The sequence below is a fragment of the Perognathus longimembris genome, chromosome 8 (genome assembly GCF_023159225.1).
Source record: "Perognathus longimembris pacificus isolate PPM17 chromosome 8, ASM2315922v1, whole genome shotgun sequence".
Taxonomy (NCBI): Eukaryota; Metazoa; Chordata; class Mammalia; order Rodentia; family Heteromyidae; genus Perognathus; species Perognathus longimembris.
Genome location: NC_063168.1, coordinates 17,583,389 through 17,602,893, shown reverse-complemented (window position 1 = coordinate 17,602,893; position 19,505 = coordinate 17,583,389). Strand labels below are relative to the sequence as shown.

The window sequence follows — 19,505 nt, the reverse complement described above, 5'->3', positions numbered from 1 at the left end:
TAAAGCTTTCCAAGTCTGATCAATGATCTGGAAACTTTTAAGAAATAAAAATTTCCCAACAATATAGTTTCTGGTTAAGATGTTTTAGAGTGAGATCCAAGAGTTTTATTTCATTTTTAATTTCAACTGATGCTAGTGGCTAGTTGAGTTACATTTATGGGCACGTTTTCTAAATCTGACTTGGTTTTTAATCTGACTCTATGGTCTTATCAAAGCACTTTACTTTCAGGATCCTAATTTATCTATTTCAATAAGTATCATATTCAAGTATCCTCCTTGCCTGTCATTGGATTTGCCTTGATGAGTTGCTTCCTGGTTTATACTAATTCCTCATTCTGAAACTGTAATCTCTATTAGATTTTCCCCTGCATGTACTACCTCATATCTCCTCACACTCTTCTTCCCTTTCATTCTCCCTGGAGGAGTCTGCATGCTAGGAAATCTCTGTGTAAGCAGCCTGAGTAGGCTCAGTCAAAAGCACATGTCGGATGCCATCCCCCACAGGGAAGTATGTTTGAGTCCTGTGTGGAGCAGCAGATGGTGGTAGGTGGCTGAGGGAGTATGTAGGAGGAGGAGGCTCACTTCAAACGCCTGTGGCCAGCGTTAGCTGTGTCCCTGCCTCTTGCCAGTTTTTCGCCTACAACACCTCCTTGGTGCCTCAGCCATGCCTCAAGTGTGCTTCAAGTATGGTGAATTACACAGTACAGTGTTTAATTGCACATGAAGGCAATGCCCTCGTCTTAGATGAGAATATAGTAGGTATTTTTCTATGCTAGCCTGACAGCAAGCTTCTCACTTAACCACTATGGATAAGAGTAATTGACATCCAGTATTTAATTTAATAAAAATCATAAGTGTTTTTTTTCTTATGGATAAGTAATTTCTGGAGTTACCTAATGGACCAGAAAGGAGAGCAAGGAAATAAGTCACTCACCCAGAGTAAATTGAAAACTTAATGGCTTGATTTCCAGGTAACACTCAGATTGGTGGGGGGGGTGGAAGGAAGTATGTATCCTAGTATTTGCTCCCAGCACAGCACTGGTGCTTTCCTAAACCACAGTGGAGCATGAGGGAGGAGTCTGGTATGAGAAAGACCTTCTTGAGGGGCACCTAAGTCTGCTCCTTCTCTTCCCTCATTGGTGCCTTCCCCAACTCCTTCTACTACTTCCCAGTGAATAGACAGTGTAGACAAGTACAACCTCAGTAATATTTTATGCCTATGAACAACATTCAAAAAATAAGGTAGACAGAGCAGTGAAGAACAGAAATAGGGAAAATGAGTAGAAAACATCGAGACAGATACCTGAGAATAAGGCTAGAGTCTTAATCGATTTTGTGCCGCTAGAACAGAATTCCAAGGACTGGTTCATTTATAAAGAACAGCAATGCATTCATCCAAGTATGGAGACTGAAGTCTAAGAAAGTATGGAGACTGAAGTCAAGCTGAGGGTGTTTGGTCTAATGTGGGCCTTGCTACTGTGCCCTCATATTCAGAAAATTTTGTGTCAAGCCTCTTTTATAAGGTTTTGGTCCCATTCATGTGGCCTAGCCACCTCCTACAAGCCTTATGTCTTATTATCACATTAGCAATATATGAATTTTGGAAGAAGTACATTCAAATCAGAGTAACTGACATGGTTAGAAGATCATGGATCTAATGAGTACCCAATACCCAACAGACAAGTTTAACTGGATTTTCCCTGGTAACCCTCTCAGTTCAAATGTACTGCTTGAATCTAAGGCTATAATGTTGAGGGCTACACATTGCTCTGCTATCCTCATGGAACTTTCAGTTTGAGCAGGAAACACTGAAGTGATTGCCATCTAGCTATGTAACTACAAATGCCCATGTGTGCTGTAAAGGACAGGATGAGCTGCCATGAGAGGAGAGCACATTTGAGGCTAGATCTGAGGGAGGAATGGACACAACCCAGTCATGAGTGCCAAGGTGTCAGTTCCTGGCTGAATGAAGCCTGATTAGTGGGATTTTCAATGACCATTTAGAATCTAAGGAATACCGAGATCGTAAGATCCCTTGTTCTCCTATTTCCCTTCATAACCCAGAGATATTTAGAGAAGGGGCTGTTTGAGTACCAAAGATGTCTTCATTTTTTGTTTTGTTTTGTTTTGTTGCCATTCCTGGGGTGTGGACTTAGGGCCTGAGCACTGTCCCTGGCTTCTTTTTGGCTCAAAGTTAGCACTCTACCTCTTGAGCTACAGCACCACTTCGGCTTTTTTTTCTATATATGTGGTACGAAGGAATTGAACCAAGGGCTTCATATATACGAGGCGAGCACTTTACCACTAGGCCATATTCCCAGCCCCATTCATTTTTTTAATCTCAGTTACTAAATGAGACTCTGACATGACACCTAGATGGATGTGAACTAAGTTTATACTTGGAATTGGCTTCAGTCTGCCTTGAAAATGGGTAGTAGGTACTGATCTGTTTAAGGGATCAGCTCAGCTCTTGCCTTTCTGGAAGCTTCCACTGGACTGAAAGTTGGAAAGGCAGCTGGTCCCCTAAAGGTTGTACTGATGCCAGACATGGCTGTACTCATAGTCCTGGGGCCCAGATGCAAACATGGACTGGCACATTTTTAAAACAAAATTACACCCCAAAATAGAAAGGCAGTGGGCACCAAATAGACGGGTGTAGAATGCTACCAGACCTAGAGACCTTAAAAGTTCCCTGCTTTCTTTTATAGTGTTTTCAAGTTTGTAAACCCGTCTTTTACATACTGCATTTCACCCGTTGTCTTCATATTATCTTGTTTGTTTTTTTTTTAAGTGAGAAAACCATGTTACAGATAAGTTAAATGATAGGGCAAAGGTCACAGTCCTCTTTTCCAGAATTTCATATTGATTGTCATTCAGAAACTAGATTCTAATTAGAGTCTAAATCTTTGATTTAGAAATGTATAACAACACTAAAATCAGAAATTCTGGAAAGATAAATGTCAGAAAGGATTTAGTCTAATTTCTTACATGTGCTCTACTGTCTCAACTCCTATATAATGAAAATTTATGTTCCTAAGAATAATCCCATGCTGTCTTGTAAATCATCGAAGAAAGATTTAATTTAGTTCAGTCCCATTAGGTGTATTTATTATACTCTGAATCATTGCTATGGGATACAGATGACAATGCTTAGGAGGCCAGGGTATTGCAATAAAAAGAAAAATCCATTTTCTAGCTTTTTTTTCAAATGTTCACTGGTGACCCCTGTACTAGTCCAGGGCCAGACACAGATAAACATGCCCAGAAGCAGTCAGTGCTCCTGAATGAGACTGTAACACTTTCTTGAACACCAGAACTTTTCAAGAATATCTTTGCAGTAGCAGGGTGTACACAAGAGAAAGGAGAGCTGTGTATTTCGGTGTATAAGATGCCACCATCTACTCAATCCAGTGCTATAGTTTGGATCTTGACGGTACCCATGCTGTGGTACTGTTGACGCATGGTAAAATGAGGAGGAGGGAGGACATAGTGAAAAAATTGTTAGGTCATTGGGGAAATAGTGGGACCCCCCAGTCCTTCCTTTTTCTCTTTCTGTTCTCAGCCATGTGGCAGATTTCATCCTCTGTCATGGGCTTCTCACTGCAATGTACTGTGCATGACGAATGTCATGAACTTGAAAGCCGCCAAACTGCAAACCAAAATAAACCTTTTCTCTTTGTAAGTTGATTATCTAGGTTATCTTGTCTCTGTGATGGGAAGTAAGTCTTCATGAGTGAAATATAAAGTAAAGGTTTGGAACATTGTGTCATCTTCTTTGCTGTGTAAAGAACCTGAATTTTTACATAAAATCAAGATCTGAGTTTTAATTCCACCTGTGTTTCTACAATTTAAATGCACCTTGAGAAAATTTAAATATTGCTCTATTTTATTTAGGCTAAGTAATACAATTTATGTCCCCTGATCCTAAGCTAAAAAGATTTAAACAGAAAAATTCCATTTTTTCAGTATCTGAATTGTGCTCACATACAAGAACTTTACAATTTGAGCTAGTAAATAATCCTACATAAAAGTAAAAATCTGAGCAGTTTTTTCCATCAACAATATGATAAAAATTGGCAGTGTTTCCATTCATTCTTGTTCATATTAATTTACTCTAGTTAATAAATTTTAACCAATAATGTTTATTATGCATCATATCAGTGAAATTCAAGCCTTCCTTACTGTTTTCTTAGAGTTCTATAAATTGTGTTAAAGTTGCCAACAACCAACACAGTTTTGACTACCTTAGCAGAAATCCTTACTACCTTAGCAGAGAGCATAATCAGACCCATAAACCATGTGTCATAAGCTTGACTATGAATGAACAGATCCAACTGTGTTTATTTAATCAATATATTTTTTCTAAAATATGAAAGCAAATGCCTTCAGACCAGAAAAGTATTATCTCTTTGTTATAGAACCTATAATTCATTCCTTACTGTTCACATCTATTCGTATATTCATTTATGCTTCCTACTTAGACCCTATGGTTCCCTGAGTTTCTGACCCTCCTACTTTTCCTTGCTTGGTTCAAATCTTGTATATGTTTTAGTTCGTTGTGTTTTTGTTTTATTCCAATTATATTAGAACAACTTGCAACTTAAAATCTACATTGCAAGTGAGAAAAGACACGTTGGTTTCTTCTAGCATCACAAGAAGGCTCTGTTCGCAACCAGTATAGTACAAAGTTTAATCATGTCTTTTTCCTGAATCGAATTATTTGCTTTAACTATAATGAATTATGAATCTGCCACATGTAAAATAACTGATTCAAACTCAAACTACAGTTTTCATTTAATGAAGAAAAAACTTCTGGGCATATTCAATCAAAGTTAATCTTCATAGAGCCTTTGATGGTTTATTCTGACTCATGTGATTCTCTCCTCAAATCATTGTCTTGCAATCTGACAAGAATGCCTATATACAAGATAGTACATTTTGACACAATAGCACTTTAAAATTCAGATAATGCCAGTCTTAGGCAACTCACCAGTCTACCAGGAAAATATATTAACGGTCTTAAGAATATATAATTTATGATATGCTAAATAAATAAAATTTGGATTTGACATTCTGATAAGAGTTCCTTGTACTCACCACAGGACTTACTAATGAAACAGTAGCTTCTCTGGTAGTCTCAGATGATTGTTTGGGGCTTTGGCAATTTGAGAGTAGTGGTTAAGTGGAATGAAGAGTCAAGAAATATACTTGCAATTTACTGTTGAGAGATGATTTTGTTTCTGTATCATGCCAAATATAATTATATGCACTAGTCCCAATCTACCTGTAATCTGAGGTGCCCCTTCAGTAGATGTTCATGGAATGAGAGAAGATTTTGAGATGATGGGAAGATGTAAATATAGGAAAATGATTTCCTCTATAAAGACAAAAACAGCCTCTCTCTGCCTTGCTGCATGTAAAATTAAAGAATATATTTATAAACCACGTGGTGGTGATGGTAGTGCTGGTATGTATATGTATAGGTTTATAGAAATTAGAGTGTTTCCACCCATTTAGCCCCAATATGATAGGTGAGAAGAAGAATCTTTTACACATAAATTCTACCAAAGTAGGTACCTTTTCTTATCCTTTATTATCTTATTAGCTTTCCTTTTTCACATACCAGGTAGAGGAAGGCAACTGCCTTGAGTGGCAAAAATTTCAAGTATATAAAACAGACTCTAAATATGAATCTGGAAGACATTTTCATATTAAAATTGAGTTAAATTATGAACATTTATCAAGTTTCAGGGGATCTCATCTGGTAAACATTTTATCTTAGACTAATCTGTTGTCTGCTTTTTAGAGGGAGGACCAACCCCTTTAGGTTGAATTCTCCTGGAATAATAACTACAGTGGACTAGGAAGGAAAGTCTTTTTGACATAGAGCTAGTAAAGTTTCATCAGTACTATGTTGATGTACAATTACTTATCATTACTGCAATACATCATTTTAAAAAGGTATTTTCCAAATGCTTCTCTTCCCTTTGTAGATGTATTATTCATGTCTATGTAAATAACCATTCACTGAATTCATTTAAAGAAATTCATTGATTCTAGTAAATTATTAGACATATGTAACTGTCTCTCATGAAATAATGTAGAAATGCCCTACTTGAGGTTTCTGGAAATTTACTCTGGGGATGAAAGTTGCACAAAAATATCATTCCATCTGTTAGCCAAACATACTCTACCAAATAATTTGGAACTTAATTACAGAGTTGGCTATATTTTCAAAATATGATTTCCAAAGGCTGAACATTTTATTTAAATCTCTCATGTTTATTTCCTCCAGGACCATCACTGGTGTTTGCAAATTTCAGTTTTAGAACCTAATAAGTTTGACTATTAAAGAATAAGACTTAGACATCAGACCTACTGGCAAAAAAAAAAAAGAGAGAGATCGCAAAAGTTTTCATCTTTCTTTTTTCCTTATTTTTTTTCTGAATGTTTTTATTCAATCCAAGTCAAGCTGGGAACGACTCCACATATGTTAACTTACAAATAGAGCAGTTATAATAGATGAATTTGAATTCCAGTAAACTACTTCTGAGTATAAGTACATTCTGAGTATAAGTACATTGCATGCAATATTAGAGACAGCTTATACTAACAATAATGTATTACTTATTTGAACCTCAAATTTAACTGGAAAGTATTTGGCTTTAGTTAATCTAAAACCCACAGTAAAATATTTTGCTGAGGTGGTTATTTTAAAATAGAGACAATGTTTCTCTTTTCAAATATCCATTAATTAAAAAGCTCTCAAAAGATTAGGAAGACATGATCAATTGACAAAGTGATAAATAATTAGCATGATGAAAATTTTCTATGTTGTATACAAATATCAGAACATCACCTTAGACTCCATGTGCACAATCATTTCTTGTTAATTAAAAATAAATTTTAAATATAAAAGTATGTATAATAACTAAATCCTTTAAGATATAAGGGTGGAATTTTGAGCAAGCCTGAAAGGTAGTATACACAGATATATTTCAGTTAGGAAAATGTACCCAAATTTAGAACATGTAAACTGGCATTTTTTCTCAACAGTCAGAAACCTAGGAGAAGGAAAAAGGAAGTGAGAAATGGGACAGGATTAAGACATAGTAACTAAGATAAATCCGGATGTAGTTCTGTGATGGAGTCCTTGCCCAACCTGGAAAAGTCACAGAATTAATTCTCAGCACTACAAGAGAACAAACAAACACAAATAAATAAGACAAAAACACAAAAGTTTTTAAAGAGATACAAAAAGGTTCAAAAATAAGATTATATGAAAAATAAGTAAATAAGAATAGCAAACTTTTTTTTAAAGTTTAACCATAAATCTCAATGTGAAATAGATAAGTGGAAGGAAAGAAGGCTAACTTGCCAGTTCTATCCTTTTGCTTGCTTTAGTCAAAAACCACAGAATCCTTCTTGACTTCCATGTTCCAAATTCAATTTAACAGCAACTATTGTCAACTCTACCTTCAAAACATGAGCAGAATCTGTCCTGTGCCCTATGTCCACTGCTAAGAACCTTATCAACAATCAACTAACTGAATTAGTACAGTAACCACCTGCCATGGTCTCTCTGTACCTCCACCATTGCTCTTGTTGAAACCTAATTCTGTATACCCTTCACTGAGTATCTCACTCAGGTCAAGGCTCAATAAGTAAGTGGTCTTTAAGGTCACTCCCTCCACAACAGTTCTGTGCTTGACTCCTTCCATGCTTCTCCATCACCCTTTTCCTATCACACTGGTCCTGTGCTATTTCCTATAGTTTCAAATAACCTTTGAGTTGGCTGCAGTGGCCTACACTATAATCCCAGAACCTTATTGTAGACTGAGACATCCTGGACTACAAAGGGAGATCTTGACTCAAAAACTAAAAGGTTTAAGTTTTGCTCTGGCAGTGGGGGAAGGGCCACCTCCCAGAAGCTGCTCTATTGAAAGGGCATACTAAAATCGAGAGACACAGGGTAAAAAAAGACAAACAACTACAAAAGCAATACTTGCAAAACGGTTTGGTGTAAATGAACTGAACTCATGGGGGGAGGGGGGAAATGGAAAGGGGGGGCTGGGAATATGGCCTAGTGGCAAGAGTGTTTGCCTCCTACACATGAAGCTCTTGGTTCGATTCCCCAGCACCACATATATGGAAAACGGCCAGAAGGGGCGCTGTGGCTCAGGTGGCAGAGTGCTAGCCTTGAGCGGGAAGAAGCCAGGGAAGGTGCTCAGGCCCTGAGTCCAAGGCCCAGGAAAGGGGGAGGGGGGAGTGGGGAATGAGGGAGGAGGTAACAAACAGTACAAGAAATGTATCTGATGCCTAACGTATGAAACTGTAACCTCTCTGTACATCAGTTTATAATAAAAATTAAAAAAAAAAAAAACACTAACCGGCAACACAAACCAGGATGAATATCTAGCACATATGTGCTTCAGCCACCTTGCAATTATCTTACTTTCCTGCAGCCCATATCTTCATACTTTGCTCCTTCCTCTCCTACATATCATTTGGATGCATCTTATCAGTAATTGCAACTCTCCTTTTACTTCCATTTCTAATTTGATTCTTTTTTTTTCTGCGTGCCATAGGTCCTTGTCCACACTCTTATTTTATCCTTGCCTATGGTATAGTATTATTACAGTCTTTTCTTTGTCTACTATATTATTACCACTGTAAAGGAAGCTTGGTAAAGATCTTGGGCTTTGTGGTGTTGTTACTTTGTTGTATCCTAGTGCTTAATGTTTAGCTCATGGGAAGTGCTTTACAAATACATGTTCAGTGAATTTATTGGACCATTGGCAGTTGTTTTTCTTTTCTAAAAAAATCGCTTTATGAATTAGATAACCTAATTAAATAGAAATGTCTTGGAAAAATGACATGGGACACGTTCCTGTGGCAAGGTCCCATTTTGCAGAAGATCTGGTATATAATGTCAGGATATGGAAGAAACCATGACTGATAATAGGGTACAGGTGAATATGAAGTTCTTTCATGCCTAAGGAAGTATTAGGGGCATTATAAAATTTGTCTAAGGACTCTCCTTTTGTAAAATTTAATTTCAAAATTATGCATTTTTTTTATCATTATGAAGGACCACAACACCTTAGTGGTCATCATTCTAGGGCTGTCGTATGATTATCTGGATTTGAGAAGACATTCAGATATGTAAACATCCTTCTTTGTTTCTTTGTACTATTTTTTTTCTTTCTGTTCCCTAGTTTTAGTTGTCAGGTCCCTTAATACATTGCTTCTAGAAAGACCTTGCCAAGAAACTGATCAAGTCATGTCATCATACAGGTTTTGAATTCCAATATGTCTCAAGGCTAATCTCTATTTTTTCTTTCCTCTCATTTCTCTTCAATTTTTCCTATGTGAACTTCTGAACATGTGCTCATGGGTTTTAACCCTCTCTATGGTGGTCTATATTGCCTGGAGAGCTTCTTAGCTCTTAAAACTCAACTTGAATGTAATCCTGGTTAATTTTCCTAGTTTCTCCTGAAGTCATTTCTTTGTCTTTCTCCAGGATGTCATAGCTCTGTTGTCACATTGGTATGTTCATATTGCACTGATCTTTTGGCCTAAATGTTTCCCTCAAAATGCTGGAAATGCATTTATCTTTTTTACCAAGTACTGCTTATAGAAGTTATATCATGAAGTTATATCATGAAGTTATATGATGAAGTTATATCATGTTACATGAATTATTTTGGAAACTACAGAGAAGCTTATTCTTGTCTTAGAAGATACGATTCTTCCATGGATACTGTCTTTGCTTTTCTTGATTCTTTGTAGGAACCTCAGTCAAATCAATACCTGTGGATTCTTGTCAATTTGTTGATTAGTTTATTGAAAGCTTGAAGCTGGAAAGAATGAAATGTTCTTTTAATAGTAGCTGTTATATTGCAGATACCCAAAGGCTAAATGATCATCAAGCTGCTTGCTCTCAGGATTTGCTATCCTGGTCACCCATGTCATTACATGTTGTTGGCTTTGCAAGAATGAGTTCTTCATTTTTATTCTTTGCATGATTAAAGTCATTCAATTACCACCCAATTTAATTAAATGGTTTTTATGATTTAATTTTAGTGAGGGGAAAAAATGATCAGTCATTAAAATGATGATTTCTTTTTATTGCAATAGATAATAGGAAAGAGCCTTTGAGATAAGTTTTGTAATAAAAAAATCCTTCTGGTAGTCAGTAAAACATGTTATCAGTAATGAAAAAGGAGTTGTTGATATTATTAATTAATAACTGATGGATTAGTATGGAACCTGATACTTCATTTACCCCAGTAGCACTACCTCGGGAAATTACAAACATTGTGGGTCTGTCAGTCTCTTTACAAGAATGTTTTAGGGAGACGGGAAGAAAAGGAGATAAAGGAAGACAGATAAGGAAGGAGACAAAAAGAGGTACAGAGAGTAAAGATTTGCAAGACTTTTAGGGGGAAAACCTAAACTGCAATTTAGCATTCAACAGAACCAATCAGTTAAAGAAAATACATGATCTACATTATGACATGTGGTTGAAATGCCACAATTCACTTAATAGCATATATTTCTTTTCTTTAGCATACTACTAGTTGATAGTTTAAATTAATATGTCATAATATTTTTCTTTGCTGTGAATTGTACTAGAAGATGTTTTCCATACCCCTCAGCAACATCTTTTGGAATGCAAAAATGCTAACTTGATAACAGGAAAAAAACATTCAGGCAATTAATATTAATAATATTTTCTAAGGAAAGCTCTTGCCAGTGTATATATTTTTCTGTTTGCTTTTTGCACCTTCTTTTTGAAATTATCTTTAAGTAGCTGCACAAAGGAGATCTAATCCTGCATGTCAGTTTATAAGTACACTGCATCTTGATCCATGTCACTCTTTGCATAATTCTCTTCCATCTGTATTTTTCATATATCTTACTTTAATATTTTTTCCTCATCTAGAAAAGTAATCCCTAGGCCAATTTTACAGTTACCAGTTGGCTACCAATTCTGAAATGCTTCATCTCCAAACAACAGAACAGATTAAAATCCAATTCTTTTGCTACCTAGAGTTGCCTGAGACCCCACAATTTAAAGATAAAATCCTTCCTAAGACTGCCTTGGTTTTAAATATCAGCTGTAGATCTCATAACTAGTACTAATAGTTAACAAAGAAATCACAAATGAGGTTAAAGTAAAAGCAAAAATGTTTTTTATTTGAGTACAAAAGAGGTTTGTAAATTGAGAGACATTCAGTTCAAAACCAATGGTCTGTCAAGTGTTGATTAGGATGCCAGTACAAGAATAGACACAGTGTGCAGCTAGGCAAAGTTTTACAGTGCTCTACTGCTGCTGCTGCTGTTGCTGCTGCTACTGTATCAATATAAGGTTAGACAGACTTTTATGGAATTAGTGAGTGTGTTTTTTGTTTTTTTGTGGTCTTTTGCTTGCTACCTTCCTTTTGTGGACCATATGGTCTGACTGTCTTTCCTGAACCATGGTTAAAATTTCATTCTCCCAGGAATGTCTTGAGAGGTCAGTTTTTATATCTACATTCCATTTAGCCCATTTTGCAGGCTTGGCTTCCACACACATTTCCCTGGACGTTGCTATTTCTCCATCTACTCTGTCACCTTGGAGTCTCAGGCATTTTGTGTCCTTGTCCTGAGCCTTTCTCTCTTAAAATTACTTTGCACTCATTTTGGAATCCAAGAAGGACCCAGCCACCTGCCAGGCATCAATGATCATTATTGTAATAACGCTTCACCTGACTAATCTTTAGAAAATGAGCTCCCAGACCACCTGTGTCTGCTGCCAGTCACTTGCAACCACTGGAAATTACCTGTGGCTATCACTTAACAAATATGCATATCTTTCTCTCCTCCTACTGGTCCTTTGTCTATTTAAAACTATAGCTTATGTCTGTAACCAGAAGATGGCCAAAAAGGAACTGGAATACTATCTTCCTGTGGTATGTGTGCCACATAATAAACCTATTTCTCTTCATTTCACATTGTCTCTCTATTTGGCATAAGAAGTGAGAAGCCAGATCTGATGCATGCAAGCCTGGAAGGTTGGGTATGGAACCTAAAATGTCCTGTAACAATAAGACAGTCTTGGCAGAAATTCAAGTTTCTTTCCTAGTCTCTAAAAGTTAGTTTTCCACAGGTTCAACCAATCTTGTCTTCTCAGAGTTGTGAGTTCTCCAGTTATAGACACTGTCTATCTGAATTGGAGGGTGTGCTTAGCAAGACTGAGGTTGGATATCTGCCACTTACTAGGGTATATATTCATTAACCTCTTTGAACTGGAGTTTCCTCCTGTATAAAATAGAAATAACATTATCTCCCACATAGTCCATAGTATAAATTTTGTGAGATAATACAGACAGAATAAGGCAATGTCCCCAACAGCAAATATATAATGTAAACTATAGATTACTAGGATTATATGCCTACTAGACTTAGCTGTGAAAAAAATAATAAAAAAATTAAATGCCTTAAATTTAGTGTCTTAAAATAAACACAGCATATTGGTTGATGATTCTGTGTACTAACAATGGAACTGGTTCTGGGCAGGGGCTCTTGTTACCAAACTGGTCAGCCATGGCTAGCTTATGCATTGTGGGGCTCTCAGGAGTCCCAGGAGCAGTTGAGGAATGTGTCCTACTATGGATGAGATTTTCAAATGTTATTGTGTTTGCATTTGACCAAAGAAAATCTCACTGGCCTAAGAAAGAGTTGGTACAAGTCAACAACAGCAAACTTCACAGGTGCAGAAAGAAGGAAGAATCCAGAATAAAATTCCCTTCCTGAAAAAAATGGAAAAAAGTTTGAGGGTAGCAGTGGAGGATTGCTCTGTTGAAGACTGAAATTGTTTTTGTCTCTTAGCACATTAGTCACTATATTGTAGTGTGTGTGTGTGTGTGTGTGTGTGTGTGTGTGTGTGTAAGAGAGAGGAAGAGAAAGAGCTAGAGAAAGACAGAGCAGTGATGTGGGGAGTGGAAAAAGGAAGAAAAGCAAGAGATAAATATTTAGTAATATTTAAGCTACCTGTGGAAGAGTTCTGATATTGCACAGTTTTACAAGGTACTTTATTTCCCCTTTTGAAACTTACTATTTTTTTTCTGTTCTGGCTTTTCAGTTATTGGCTTATTACTCACATGGTATCTATCAATGAGTAGAATTGAATAATGATTTTTTTTTTTTTGGCCAGTTCTGGGCCTTGAACTCAGGGCCTGAGCTCTGTCCCTGGCTTCTTTTTGCACTTGAGCCACAGTGCCACTTCTGGCCATTTTCTATATATGTGGTGCTGAAGAATCGAACCCAGGGCTTCATGTGTACCGACAAGCACTCTGGCCACTAGGCCATATTCCCAGCCAGAATAATGATTTTTTAATGTGTTTATGGAGTTAATTTTTATGAGAAGGTGCCTTGTCATGTTCTCTTACATTCTATTACACAAAGAGACTTCCTTGCTCAAGTGAGATCAAGTAATCAGTGTATTGAAAGTTCTACATCATGGTCTAGACTCTGAAAGATCTTCTTGGTGAAAATAGGAGACTCTCTTACCCTAAGTTGGGATTTGGGCTACTCTTTCTGCTTATACAGGTTTTACAATGAGATTTTTGTTAGTCTTAGACTAAGAAGAACTACATTAGCTTTGGGACCTTGTGCAGTTACTTACTTTCTGTGAGCTTTGATTTCTTCATCAGTCCAACAATACGTACCCACTTATGTTGCTCCTTAAGGCAAATGGCACTAGTTTGTACAGGTGGTAAGGTTAAGGACATCTTCGCGTATGACTTCAAATCATATTTATTCCCCTTTCCTCCCTTTCCTCTTTTGCTGACTTGGTCCAATGGAATCCTGTGTGTTGGCAGCAAGATTTTGTACTTCTCAAATAGGAGATAAATAATGAATGTGTATCATTAATGCCATCCCATGGTTCAGGAGTTGGGAAGGTTGTCATCTCTCAGAAGTCCCCAGCTATGTTAGGGGCACCATTGGGAATGAACTTATGCCTTTACCTCCATTTTAGGACTTTGTGGATGGCTATCTTTTGTCCATTATTGCCCTGAGGAAGTCAACATCTAAGTGAGACTATGCAAATCAAATTAACATTGTGAACCTTCAGGAGAGCAATGAAACATATATACTGCTCATGATTTGAGAATATTATTTGTATATTCTATCTCCTAGCCCAATTCCATGTAGTGTATCAGGCCATCATAGCCCTGGGCAATTGCCCACCTACTGACCTCTCTTCCTTTTATTTATTTATTTAACCTCTTTAAACAAGACCACATTTTTGATTAGTGAAGGACTCTCAGATATTTCTGAAAGGCAAAACATAGTCTTATTAACTTCCTTTTGTGAGTTGCTTTTCCCCTCTTGAGTGGTTTCTTTTTGAAATACTGTAGGGAAACATCATCCTTTCTTGCTGCTTTCTCAAGAGAGCCATAACATACTATTGGCTCTTCACTGAACTGCCCCCTCTTGGCTCCACTGATCTGAAGGGAATAGGGACTTTTCAGAGTGACAGAAGATTAATTATAAATGATTTATATGCAAACACATCCTAGGGTACTCATTCAGGATATGTTTTTTTTAGGGAGCAACTTGTGGCCCAGACAAGGATTATGGCTCATCAGAGATTTAAAGACAAAAATCTGCTCAACCTCTGTTTGCTTCTGGAAGTGAGTTCACTAGGTCTCATAAAAAAAGACTGCTTCTGGGGCACTGGTGGTTTATGTCTGTTATCCTAGACACTCAGGGGGACTGAGATCTGAGGATTTGATTTCACCACAACAGGAAAGTCCATGAGATTCTTATCTCCAATTAACCCCCAGAAAACTGGAAGTAAAGCAGTGGTTCAAAGAGGTAGAGTGAGAACCATGAGCAAAAAAGCTCAGGGACTGTGCCTAGAACCTAAGTTCAAGCTCCAGGACTGACAGAAACAAAAACTACAGCTTCTGGTTTATAGTAATCAAACCAATGAGATCCTCCAGATGAGTCTTTAGGGACTTGAAGATGACAGAGTGATGGGAATGTGCATCTGACAAATGGGTTTGCTAAGAAACAAACAGGCAGAGTTTGCTTTGAAAGATACAAGTTAGCTTTAATTGCAGAGCTCATGAGAACAAGGTCTGCAACCACTGATTTAAGTCAGTAAGTAGTTTAAAAGAATTATTTTCTTCATTGTTGCATAAGCATGGTGTCTGCATGTGTGCGATAAGTCAGTGAAATAGGTATAAAATACACATCATACTAAGAGCTAAAACATTTCATTTGTTTTTCTTCCTCTGTCAAAAGTGACTATAAACCATGATTGGGAGTCTCTTACCATTCCAATCCCTCCTGATTGTGCAGTGGAGATACAATATTGGTCCAGATCTTTCAGGAAAAGTTCTCTGATCTCAGGCACCCGTCTGATATCCACTTACCTGTTCATTGTCGGTACCTGCATAAGCCCCCAAAGCAGCAGAATGATTGCTTTATATCATGTTATGGTGCTAGCCTTTTCCGAGAATGACATACTGGTAACTATGACTCTATCTCCTTAGGAACTCCTCATAACTATGATTTTCTGCTACCTCCTAATTCCTTGCTAGTGGTAACAACATTTTTCATCCAATTTCGATGTGGCAATCACATTTTTCTTCCCATTTCAGATGTTTTCTAAGTCTCTTGTTGCTCTATATGCTTCAACAACAGCCTTCAAGCACATTTTTCCCTTTCTTTCCCCTAGAGACCCTAGGAAATTCTACCCTGGATTGTTCTCTTTTTAATGCTTTGTACAGGGGGAGGGTATGAGTGACTAGTGTTTTCTCACTAACTCATCCTATTGTAGACAGGATCCATTTCTTAAGGAAATGTAATAGAATTAGGTTCTAGATTGTCCTGCTGATTCAGTATCTACTTATAAGAGAATAAAATCATCACATGCTGTCGAACACATCAGCCCACTTGGCTGTTACTTCCCATTTGCTCCTACCATGCTGTTGCACATTGTGGGTTGTTCCCTTGTGAAACTCTGTTCACTATTCTTCCATTCTGCCTATCAATTCCCTCCTACTTAGATCCAGTGCACAGCCCACATTCTCTTTGTCAAGCTTTCTTCAGCCTCCTACCCACTGCTTGCATTAAGAAAATCCTCTGCTGTGATATCTCAGAGGACTTTGTTATACCTGAAATAGAGGAAAACTTCCTTGCTGCCTATGTTTGCTATCATATATATGACCCATGTCACCATGCTATTAGTCTGTAAACTTTGAGAACATGTCTATTTTCTTCACCTATGGTACCCAGGGCTAACTGAATCGATGAAGGTGAGTTGTTCCTTGACCATAAATAGTGCATAATGTGACTCGGTATGTGTGTGTGTGTGTGTGTGTGTGTGTGTGTGTGTGTGTGTGTGAGTGTGTGCATAACCTACAAGTAAATTAATAAAATGGACAATAAGAATAGATGCCTTTATGTTGTCCATATTAGTTAACCTAAGTACGAAGGAAATTCATCCACTAACACCTTGTGTTGGTGAGAGGAAGGACTACAGTGAGCTAAAAAGCATTGTGAAATGCTTCACAGTTATTATTTGGACTTGAACTGGATGTTGTGCCATTGTGAAAATGCAAATAAGTGATAGAAAGAACTTAGGTACCTGTGGGTTCATTTAAATATACCAGTAACTCTCTCTAACAGTTCTGTGTTCTCACTGACCTTTACACTGATAAAAATATCATATATATTATATGATTCCCTCTAGTGGAATCAGCAATATCCTTTTAAAGTACTTCCTCTATTTTCTTTCCTTGTGAGGTGAGTCCCTCCTCTTAGGTACCTATAGGAACCCTTTTCTGGACTCTGTTTTTCTTCTAGTGCTAAGTACAAGAAGACATCCATGGACTAAATTACATGCTACTACAAATAACACTTCAAATGGATTCATTGTATAATCAATACATATTTCATGGTAATAGTTATGTCTGTATCAAATATGAGGAGGAGGAGGAAAAAATAATATTGATATTGATGATAGTAATGATTTTATTGGACATTCACTATGTGCCTAGCATATATAAAAAAGTTTACACCCATTGCTATTGATCCTCCTATCAACTTCAAAGTGGAAATGCCAAAATACCTTGAGACTATTGAAAGCTTGCTTCATATTATACAGCTGGTATACTTAGAAGCTAAGTTTCAGATCTAGGTCCTATTATATTCCAAAATCCAGTCATTTTTCTTTTTCATTTCTTAGGGCCCTAAACCCCAAGGACAAAATGAGCATGACAAAAAGAAATTAGCAAATTTCATTTTATGATATGTGCTTAACTTGCCTACCTGATAGGGTATAAATGAAATCTATATTAACCAGATCAAATATCAGTACAAGGTACATTTATTTCATGATTCATCCTCCTTGGGAGCACAGACTTGGGAGTACATGGACTTAGGCAATTGTTTTTTTAATTAATGATTTAATTACTATCTCAAGGTTTGATACCTTGATTCTCAAAGTAGCTCCTTTTCTCCCTCTGTCAGCCTGTTTATGTTGGAGATTTTTGCATCCCTGGGGTCCCTGTGATAGAGTTCCAAGAAAGGAACATTTACTTGAAGATGAGACAAACGGTTGAAACCCCACAACCTCCTTGGTACCAGGATTGAAAACCTCTTAGTGATTGCCACAAATTTGTGTTTGCTGTTGGAAAATTGCTTTGGGAAATTATGTAGACCACCGAAGTAAATTTTCTGTCAACATAAACTTTAGTAGTGAGCAAAGCAGAAATTTGTGTGTGGGGGGGAGGGGCGTTCCCTAGGTGTTTTATCTCATTTTATTAACATTCTGTAGTATTTGCCACAGTTGTACCTTTGTGAACCAAGCTGTTATTGGAAGCATTGAACTACAGAGAAGATTCAAGAATGTCTCTGGAGATGATACTTTCAGTCTCATTTTTACAAACAGAAGCTGTTGGTAACAGATGTGCTTCAAGGAGTTGGCAGTAGTTAAAAGAATTAAGGTGAAATATCAAATATCTAAACCTCTACCACACAGTTATCAGGAATCCACTCCCTTTGGACTGGCCCAGGTTCTTAAGCCTGTTTCCAGAAATTGCTGTTATGCATTCTGCACAGACGGTGGAGTGCTTGCACAAGGAAGGAAAGAAGGGAGGGGAGGAAGCTTGGCAGGGCAGCAGCTTGGAGCATGACTCTCTCTCTCTCTCTCTCTCTCTCTCTCTCTCTCTCTCTCTCTCTCTCTCTCTCTCTCTCTCTTGCTCTCTTGTCCTCTCTCTGTTCTCTTTTGCTCTTCCTCTCTCTCTCTCTCTCTCTTCCTCTCTCTTTCCCTGTCTCCATCATGTCTCCCTTCTCTCTTCCTAAAAGAGAAAAACAACAAAATAGACCTTTTCTCTTTCACACACCCCTTTTTATTTCAGTTCTTTTGGATTGGTGTCCATGGATAAACAGGTAGAAACCCTCAGGCTGTTTATTAATGTATGTGTGGCTGGATTTTGCTGGAATTCAGGGCTGCTCAACTGTGAGGGTCCAAGCAGGAGATGTGGTTGAAGGCTTAGAAAGCAAAGTGTGCTTTCAATGGCAGTGATAGGATGCAATGAGTAACTATCATTGAACCAAGACAGATTTTCCACCTTCTTCCAGAAGTATCTAAGCTCTCAGGAGATCAAGCAAGCATATGCTGCTGGAAAGAGATGTGTTCAGAGAACGATAAGGTGATATGGCATCTACAGGCAAAACTGGGAAGAACCATTATATTAAAAATTATTACCATAGTGAAGCTGCCACCCAAGGCAAGTTTTAGTGCATCTTTTAAAGAATGTCTGTGTGAGAGGATTAAAGTCATTTCCTCCTTAAATATTTAGATGACCCAAACAACAGAGAGAATTGTCTCCTTTGTCATATGTCTCTGCTAATTATGTCACACATATAGTCACAGAGACTATATGTGTGGCGCTACTATATCTGTGTGACACTACTAGTCTTTTCCTGTTCTTCCCTCTGTAGAGATAACTTTTAAACAGCACATCTAGTGTTCTCTTTAGGTTATACTCTTAAGTCCTCCACTTAATTTCTGCTTCTAGAAACAATTGTTCCTATGTGACTACATGTAGAATTAATATTGTTTGGGAATTTTCTATTGGTTAGCATATGGTAGACTCAATGCACATGGTCTCTAATAATCTTCCTGAAAGCCTGCAAGGCAGCCACAGGCATGTACATTTAAGAGGTGAGGCCTCCGGGAGTCACTGAGCTAAAGTAACTACTGCCTTTGGGGAATTTGGCATAGTGAGGTCAGACTCTATGGTGGGGAAGCAAATCAAGAGTGAGTGGCCCTCTCCTTTTCATCCCATGACCTCTCTAGTAGATATGGGCTCAACAAAGGAGTCATGAGGGACTTAATTCAGAGCAATAAGTAACAGCCAGAATTTAAGGAGAGCTTAAAACATGTGCCCTTTGGAATTCACATGATGTAGGTTGCCACAACACAGCTCAAATCATAG

At 37.5% G+C, this 19,505-nt stretch overlaps 1 protein-coding gene across 1 annotated transcript in view; it reads left to right on the top strand.

Moving 5' to 3' along the window:
* Positions 1-19,505, top strand: part of Ctnna2 (catenin alpha 2) — a 1,054,352-nt gene that overhangs the window by 683,326 nt on the left and 351,521 nt on the right. The window contains exon 9 of the mRNA XM_048352594.1: positions 16,297-16,316. Within this exon, the coding sequence (XP_048208551.1) occupies positions 16,297-16,316 (20 nt within the window). The remainder of the gene's footprint in view (positions 1-16,296; positions 16,317-19,505) is intronic.